This window comes from Chiloscyllium plagiosum, chromosome 28, assembly GCF_004010195.1.
Source record: "Chiloscyllium plagiosum isolate BGI_BamShark_2017 chromosome 28, ASM401019v2, whole genome shotgun sequence".
NCBI lineage: Eukaryota > Metazoa > Chordata > Chondrichthyes > Orectolobiformes > Hemiscylliidae > Chiloscyllium > Chiloscyllium plagiosum.
In genome coordinates this window covers 46,628,036-46,637,459 of record NC_057737.1, presented here as the reverse complement: position 1 = coordinate 46,637,459, position 9,424 = coordinate 46,628,036, and the positions used below count along the sequence as shown (strand labels likewise).

General features: G+C 42.1%; 1 protein-coding gene across 13 annotated transcripts in view; it reads left to right on the top strand.

Moving 5' to 3' along the window:
• Positions 1 to 9,424, top strand: part of camkk1a (calcium/calmodulin-dependent protein kinase kinase 1, alpha a) — a 242,033-nt gene that overhangs the window by 227,246 nt on the left and 5,363 nt on the right. For 12 of the 13 annotated variants that reach the window (XM_043718834.1, XM_043718828.1, XM_043718833.1 and 9 more), the window contains one exon: positions 2,385 to 2,432. The exons of the other annotated variant lie outside the window; for it this stretch is intronic. In XM_043718834.1, coding sequence (XP_043574769.1) covers positions 2,385 to 2,432 — 48 coding nt within the window. The remainder of the gene's footprint in view (positions 1 to 2,384; positions 2,433 to 9,424) is intronic. 13 annotated transcript variants of the gene reach the window in all.

The following is a 9,424-nucleotide window of genomic DNA, read 5'->3' as shown; positions in this document are numbered from 1 at the left end:
TGAAGGAGGCATATGGCGTACTGGCTTTTATTGGTAGAGGAATTGAGTTCCGGAGTTCTGAGGTCATGTTGCAGTTGTATAAGACTCTGGTGCGGCCACATGTGGAGTATTGTGTGCAGTTTTGGTCTCCATACTATAGGAAGGATGTGGAGGTACTGGAACGGGTGCAGAGGAGGTTTACCAAGATGTTGCCTGGTATTGTAGGAAGATCGTATGAGCTAAGGCTGAGGCACTTGGGGTTGTTTTCATTGGAGAAAAGAAGGTTTAGGGGTGACTTGATAGAGGTGTACAAGATGATTAGGGGTTTAGATAGGGTTGACCATGGGAACCTTTTTCCATGTATGGAGTCAGCTATTACAAGGGGGCATAGCTTTAAATTAAGGGGGGGGGGGGTTAGGTATAGGACAGAGGGGTAGATTCTTTACTCAGTGAGTCGTGAGTTCATGGGATGCCCTGCCAGTAGCAGTGGTGGACTCTCCCTCTTTATGGGCATTTAAACGGGCATTGGATAGGCATATGGAGGATAGTGGGCTAGTGTAGGTTAGGTGGGCTTGGATCGGCGCAACATCGAGGGCCAAAGGGCCTGTACTGCGCTGTATTCTTCTATGTTCTATGTTCTTTAAACAAAGTTTCTGTGTTTAACAAAAAACTCACTGTTATAACAGGTCATTAGATTCCACTCATAAGTAAACAATTAAACGAAGTTAAATAAACTCTACAAATTTAAACTCAAAATGCCTTTTATACACATAGATTGGAAAAAAAACATCATAAGAAAAAAACACCATAAGGAAAAAAAACAAAGACAGAGGGAAAACAGGGAAAACAGTTCCATCATCTTTGTTCATAAGATCTATTTAGTTGGTTCTTGCTGAGCCAAAAGGTCCTCCTCAACCATTTTCTGAATGCTTCCACTGGTTTGCAAAAGGTGCAGGGTGGCTGTTTCACCTATGAAAGGTCTCTGACCTATCTGATTCTAAGTCACAGCTTGCAGCCTCTGCTGAAGGAAAGATAAGCTGGTTTTTATCAGGTTTAAGGTGGCTTACTTCAGAGAACAGTTTTTTTTTGTGCTGGTTTCCCTTCTGGTTTGACTAGCTTCTCTCTGTCTTGCTCACACCCAAGCTATTCACCTACCTGACAACCAATCAGCTTGTTGTTGGCAGGCAGAGGATCTTTATTATTAATACTTGATCCCTAGTCCACAAACCAGTTTCAAATGTAACCCCTTGCCCCTAATTTGTCTGTACATTGCTGGAACCCACAGCTACACAAACAGGTTTTACAAAATACACCAAATTTCAAAACACAAAGCCATCCTTGTAAATCACTCAGTTTCCTTCTAGTTGGTAAGATGAAATAAATGATGTAACACAAGGATCGGTGCTAGCACCTCAATCATTTATAATTTATATAAATGATTTTGATGAAGGGACAAATGCCATTTATTAATGACGCCAAGATAGATGGGAGAGTAAGTTTTGAAGAGTTCACAGAGAGGCCACAATAAGATTACTTTAGGTGAGGTGAAGGGGTAAAGACCTGGCAACTGGAAAATGGGAGCTGGGAAAATATGAATCATCCATTTTAGAAAGAAGAATAAAAACACAAAGTCAGGTTGTCACCTTTGGAAAAGCATTGAGAGTTTCCAATTATGGTAGTATCATGATTGTGAATGATTAATCTAGACAGAGCACCACCTCCCATGTGGTTAGACACCAAGACCAGGGGATTGTAACCTTCCTTTAATTAAATAGGGAAATGTTCAAAGTGATGGGAGAATTTCACTTATCCCACATTGCCTTTTTCCTCAAAGGCAGACGTGTTAGTTCAGAGCTCATTCTTTGGGGCACCAATAGCAGTGGCACAGTAAGGTAAATGAGCACAACTCTCCTGAGAGCACATTGTCTCAGGAGGCTGGAGCTGAGACCATAGCATTATCAGCCTGGATTCTGGTGCTTTTTAAAAGTGTATTCCACTTCCGGGATAGGAATATGCCATTCTCAATCAGGCGTCAATTATGGACATGTTCAACAGTAAAATAAGAAATTGCTGGAAAATTTCTAGGTAGGTCTGGCAGCATCTCTGAAGAGAAAGCAGAGTTATTGTTCAGATCCAGAGACCTTTCTTAAGAACAGTCTTCTGTTCATGTTTTGAGGAAGGGTCACTGAACCTGAAACATTAACTCTGTTTTCTCTCCAAAGATGCTGCCAGACTTGCTGGGTTTTTCCACCAATTTCTGATTTTGTTTCTAATTTCCAGTATCCTCATTTCTTTGGTTTTCCATTGGACATATTCACAGTTGATTTCTGATTCTACCCAATATTTTTTCTTTTTATGTATTCACTGTATTTTCCTTTATTTCTTCATTTTTCTGACCCTTACAGGGACAAGACTATGTTTCTGAATTCCTCAAAAAGGCATCCTTCATTAAGGTAACGTGTGTGTGTGTGTGTGTGTGTGTGTGTGTGTGTTTCTAGTCACGTGGAATAGTCTTGCTGCCTCACTCGAGGTGAATACATTGACGTTGGTAAAATGATGATTGGTCTTACCAAATCTGATACCGTTAACTGGTTCCATCTGATAACGGGGAAGTCAGGCCTGTGCAGTTTATTAGATCAGGAAGGTCAACCGTTGAGGTTGCAATTCCAGGAATCTTAAATGATGTATGGATCTCCCAGAATTCTGCATTTTATTGGTCAAGGCTTTGAGTAGAGGAGTTGGGAGGTCATATTGCAGCTGTACAGGACATTGGTTAGGCCACTATTGGAATACTGCATTCAAGTTTCACAAATATGTTGTTAAACTTAAAAGAGTGTTGAAACGATTGACAAGGATGTTGTTGGGATTGGAGGGTTTGAGCTACAGGGAGAGACCGAATAGGCTGGGGCTATTTTCCCGGGAGCGCTGGAGATTGAGGGGTGATCTTATAGAGCTTTATAAAATCATGAGGAGCGTGGATAGGGTAAAAGCCAGGGTCTTTCTCCCAGGGTAGGTGAGTCCAAAACTAGAGGGCACAGGGGCAACATTTTTACACAGAAGGTGGTGCGTGCATGGAATGAGTTGTCAGAGGAAGTGGTGGAAGCTGGTACAATTAAACATTTTAAAGGCATTTGGATCAGTACGTGAATATAAATGGTTTAGAGGGATATGGGCCAATTGCTGGCAAATGGGACTAGATTTATAGGCTGTCTGGTCAGCATGGATGAGTTGGACTGAGGGGTGTGTTTCTGCGCTGTATAACTCTATGACCTTTTACTGATGTTTCTAAGATTCAACGTGGCTTCAGGATGGACAGCTTTGTCATTCCAACCTTGCCCTATTTGGGATAAAAGAGAAAACTCTGTGGGGCTACCTAAGGAATTCCAGCCAGCACATGACTCTTAAACCCAGCAGTCCTCCACTTGTTTAGATTAGGCTTGGCTTCCGTGATTTCAACAGGTCTGGATTATCTGACAGGACCAAAGTAATCAATCCCAGAAGTCACTGATTTTCTATGAATGCTGACAGTACTTCTGCTGAGGGAATAACTTAAATTTTTTTTTGTCTTCATCCCTTGAAGGACCTTTGTTTCCCCCTATTGAAACAAAGGGTTTTGCTCTGATTTCCCTGTGGAAATGGACCCTCAGTTTCGGTCTCTCTGCTAAGGCTTTGAGGTGAGGGGCTCTCACTTCCGTTATTAAAGCAACACTGACCCAGAGTATGGCCAGTCACCTAGCCATTCAGTGACCAAGACACTCAACCCACCAGGAACTCAGCAATTGTAGAGTCCATTGCTTAAAAACAATAGGTCATATTCAAATTACGACTGTGGAATATGTTACCAGACAATCCTTTATGCAGGTCTGTTTAAGGGGCTTAAAGAGGTAATTATCTGTATTTTTGGTGAGAGAGGTGACCAAAATTCAATCCTTGCTGTACTGGGAATTAGGCAGTAATCATTAGAGGGTCACCACTGAAATACAAGTAATCAACTAAAGAATAAATGTTCCTAAGAAGATGGGAAACAGCAATGTATTCCTGCACCCTAGAAGGAAAAACCAATAAAACCGGTCTGACTCATCTCATAAACTTCAAAACAGGCTCATTACAACCTGTATACTGTGTACAGTTCTGGTTTCCCTCCAATCAGAATGATATTGTGAAACTTGAGAGGGTTCAGGAAAGATTTACAAGGATGTTGCTAGGGTTGGAGAGTTTGAGCTATTGGGAGAGGCTGAATAGCCTGAGGCTGTTTTCCCTGGAACATCAGAGGCTGAGGGATGACTTTATAGAGACTTATAAAATCACGAGGGGAATGGATATGTCTTTTCCCTGGGATGGGGCAAGTCCAGAACTAGAGAGCATAGGTTTAGGGGAAAAATGTAAAAGGGAACTAAGAGGCAACTTTTTCATACAGAGGTGGTGCGTGTATGGGCTGAGCTGCTAGAGGAAGTGGTGGAGGCTGGTACAATTACAACATTTAAAAGGCATCTGGATGGGTATATGAATAGGAAGGGTTTAACATAGAACACCTAGAACAGAGAACACTTACCATGTGGAAACAGGCCATTTGGCCCAACAAGTCCACACCGACCTTCCGAAGAATATCCCTCCCAGATGCATGCCCTTAACCTATAACCCTACATTTCCAATGGCTAATGCGCCTAATCTACACATCCCTGAACACTATGGACAATTTAGCATAGCCAATTCATCTAACCTGCAAATCCTTGGGCTGTGGGAGAAAACTGGAGCACTCAGAGGAAACCCATGCAGGCATGGGGAGTACGTGCAAACTCCACACAGACAGTCACCCAAGACTGGAATCATACCTGGGACCTGGCGTTGTAAGGCAGCAGTGCCGGTTTAGAGGGATATGGACCAAGTGCTGGCAAATAGGACTAGATTTATTTAGGATATCTGGTCAGCATGGACGAGTTGGACGGAAGAGTCTGTTTACGTACTGTATCTTTACGACTCTATTTACCAGGAAGTTGCCAGGATTGGAGGGTTTGAGTTCTCAGAAAAGGCTGAATAAGCTGAAACTTTTTTCATTGGAGCGTACAAGGTTGAGGGGTGACCTTACAGAGATTTATAAAATATGTGTGGCATAGATATAGTCTTCTAGCAAAGGTATTTTCCCTCAAGGTGGGGAAGTTCAAAAATAGGAGAATTATTTTTAAGGTAAGAAGGAAAATATTTAAAAGTAACATGAGGGGCAACTCATTCACACAGAAGGTAGTGCATGTATGGAGTGAACTGCCAGAGGAAGTGGTACGTGTGGATACGGTTACTTTTAAAAGACATTTGGATCGGTACATGAATAGGAAAGGTTTAGAGAGATATGGGTCAAATGCAGGCAAGTGGGGCTAGTTTAGTTTGAGAAATCTGGTCAGCATGGGTGAGTTGGACCAAGCTATGTGACTCCATGACTTTATAAGAACAGGGAACTCATTTGCAAATAATACTGATATTTTTCATGGTTTTTCTCATTAAGTCATTCTGTCTCTACCTTCCCCTAGGATTTATCTTCCACCAGTTGCTGATAAGGCTTTGGGCCAAATTTCATTCTGTCTAATACCTACCAGGTACTGACAGTTCAAACACTGGAGGTCCAGTTTCACATTGACCTTGCACTGACAAGTTCAAGGTTGTTTCTGTTTTCAAAAATATTGGTTTTATTATTAAAATTTATAAACAAAAACAATCACAAAACCATTTGACTTAAATATTTCAGAATTTACAAGAATTGTCCTCGTACAGCACATTCCACCCTATGCAATTTTAATAATCTTATAATTTAAAAAGTTTCACAGATTCACAGCCCAAGGGGAAAACTTTTCAAATTGTAAGTTACAGAAAGTGCACTTGATTTACAATGTACATTTGTTGAACGATTCTTAGTCCCATCCAGCCCCTCTGTGAACTATGGCTGAAAGGCCTTAACCAGTTACCTTTCCCCATTGTCCCTATGCAGGGGATGTCCCAAGCTTCAGTCTAGCCCTCAGCACATGGTCCTGGACCTTGAAATGTGCCCATCAGCCACACTGGGTCAAGCACAAGCTTTACACCAGACATTTGGATAAGTACATGAATAGGAAAGTTTGGAGGGATATGGGCCAGGAGCAGGCAGGTGGGACCAGTTTAATTTGGGATTATGTTTGGCATGGACTGTTTAGACTGAAGAGTCTGTTTCTATGCTCTATGACTCTGTTACTCTGACTCTAAGACCATCAAATCTTGGACAGACCAAAAACCATCTTTCACGAAGCTAATGGTCCTCCAGGAAGTTGAAGTTTGATTTAGTGTGTTCCCCTGGGAAACAGCCAGTAGAGCACAAAATCTTGTGGCACAGACACTGCAGGGGGTGACCCATGGGTGAACTCTGCAAGGACACATTCCACAAGGAGGATAAGTAACCTCGAGGCCAGTATGTGGATGGGCTTTCTCACTGCCAACCAAGTCCATCTTGGTCTTGTTTGTAATTTCTGGTGACGAGGCATTCTACCAAATGACTTTTACAGTCTGCTCATTTGATAGGACCTACCATGTCCATTTGCTGCAGGACCTTGTGCTGATGATCACTTCTAATTTAAATTTGTGCTGAGATTTTAACAAGTCTGTGACCAGGGGCCTGTAAATTTTTATCCTGTTGACGTTTATTCTCATTTCCTACTTTGTATACTCACCAGAAGGTTTGCAGATGAAGTTTCTCTTTCTCTTATGTGCTATGTTTAATGACTTCCACTTGAATTCAAATCGCACATCGCTAATGAAGCATTTCGCACACATTTCTTGATAGAACCCTGTGTGCTACAAACCATCTGATTTGACTTGTAAAACAATTTAACTGTGACTACTCTTTCAAACTTAACATTTTACACTTATTTAGTGTCACTAAAACAGCACAGGGTGCTTCAGACAAATATAATCTGAAAGAAAAAGACACAAAAACAAGGCAGAAATTATTAGGACAGTTGGCCAAGAGCTGTTTCATAGAGGCTGATTTTAGGGTGTTCTTTTTGAGAGACGCAGATAGGACTGAGAGATCTTTTTGGAGGAAATTCCGAGATAAGGGCCTAGACACATTAAGGCTCAGCCATCCATAGTGAAACAGAAAAGGTTAGAATCATGGCAGAGATCTTAGTTTGAGGAATGAAATGGTCTTGGAAGATTGTGGGACTGCATTGTGTATTGTGTGGAGTTTTGGTCTTATCTGACAAAGGATACCTTGGCTGTGGAGGGAGTCTGGGATAGCAGGACTGATGTCTGAAGGGAGACTGGGTCAGTTAGGACTATATTCACTGGAGTTTTGAAGATTGGGGGTGGGGTTAATCTCATAGAAATCTGTCAAATTCTTTCAGGGTAAATGCAGGAAGGCTGTTCCTGATGACAGGGTGTCTAAATCCAAGAATCACAGTTTAATGATACATGATAGACCACTTAGACGAAGATGAGAAAATAAATTCTTCAAGAGTGGTGAACGTATGGAATTCTCTGCCACAGAAAGCAATTGAAACCGAAGCATTGAATGGTTTCAAGGAGGAGTTAGATATTGTTCTTAAGGCTACAGGGATCAAAGGATATAGGAGACAGTGGGAAGAGTACTGAGTTGGATGATCAACTGCGATCATATTGAATGGAGGAGCAGACATGAAGGGTCAAAAGCTTATTCCTGTTCCTATTTTTTATGTTTCTATGCTTGATGTTACAGAGGTAGCGAGGAGTGAGAACATGGTAGGGATTGAAAACAACGATGAAAGTTTTAAAATCAGGGTATTGATAACTCAGAGTGATAGGAAGTGAGAACTGCAGATGCTGGAGATCAGAATTGAGAGTGTGGTGCTGGAAACGCACAGCAGGTAAGGCAGCATCCGAGGAGCAGGAGAATTGATGTTTTGGGCAAAAGCCCTACCTGATGAATGGCTTATGTAAGCTGCTGTGCTTTTCCAGCAGTCCTGCTGTGCTTTTCCAGCAACACACTCTCGACTAATGATGACTGGGAGTCAATGTAAGTCAGTGAACACAGAGGTGCATGGCGAATGAGTCAAAGAATTCTGAATTACCTCACTTTGATGATGGTAGAGATTAGTTTTCTTTCTCTTATTGTTATTCTGCTCGCTCTTTAACTAGCTGGCTTTGTAATTGCACGCCTTGCAGTATGAGACACTTTAGCAGCTCAGTCTGGTATTGTATGGCTCAGCAACAGAAGAAAATCAGCGTGGAGTGATCTGAGTAACAAACTGGGCATCGGGGAGGGAGAGGATGATGATTATGGGGCAATTTGATTAGCATAATTAAATAGGGGTGAGTAAACAGAGCTAACACAAGCCTGCCCCTTGATACCATCTGTTTAAAGAGAGGCAAATATTGGAAAATGGAGAGATAAACAAGCACTGATCATAATAATGCAATTAGACAGTATGAGCACAGGGTTGCTAAGACACTGGATTTCAGGAAATGTGTTTTTGGAACTATTGGCCTTAAATTGCAGTGAACAAAAAAATTGAGGAAGTGGATCATAGGGTCAAGCTGCAAACCAGAATAAAATGCCTTTAATGTGTCAGTGCTAAACTGTCAGAGGTGCAGTTGTTTGAAATGAGATTCCATCTGCCCTCTCTGATGGATGCAAAAGATCCCACAACACAGTTTGAAAAATAGCCAGGGAGTTCTCCTGGGACCCCTGGCAGTATTTATCCATCAATCAATCCTAAAGCAGATTATTGGCCATTATCTCTATACTGTTTATGGGAGCTTACTGTGTCTACATTGGCTGTCACATTTCCTGCATTCGACCAGTGACTGAGCTTCAATAAGCACTTCAGTAGCTGCCCAGCACTTTGAGATAGCCTGAGATAGTAATGGTGCTTTATAAAAGCAATTCTTTTCTTTTTGCTAAATTGGGAATGAGTGTATCATGTACAGAAGCAAAAATCTGTGCAAAGAAAAGACTAAAAGAGAAGTTTAAAGGAAAGCTAAGAAAGATATTCTCAGATTTAAGGAAGTCTTTGCAAAATCAGCAAGCAACAATGATAGGAGATTGCAGAGAGGTTAGAGTACAGGAGAATCGACGTTTCGGGCATTAGCCCTTCTTCAGGAATGAGGACAGTTTGTCCAGCAGGCTAAGATAAAAGATAGGGAGGAGGGACTTGGGGGAGGGGCGTCGGAAATGTGATAGGTGGAAAGAGGTCAAGGTGAGGGTGATAGGTCAGACTGGGGTGGGGGCGGAGAGGTCGGGAAGAAGATTGCAGGTTAGGAAGGCGGTGCTGAATTCGATGGATTTGACTGAGACAAGGTGGGGGGAGGGGAAATGAGGAAACTGGTGAAACCCGAGTTCATCCCTTGTGGTTGGAGAGTTCCTAGCCGGAAGATGAGGCGTTCCTCCTCCAACCGTCGTTTTGTTGTGGACTGACGATGGAGGAGTCCAAAGACCTGCATATCCTCA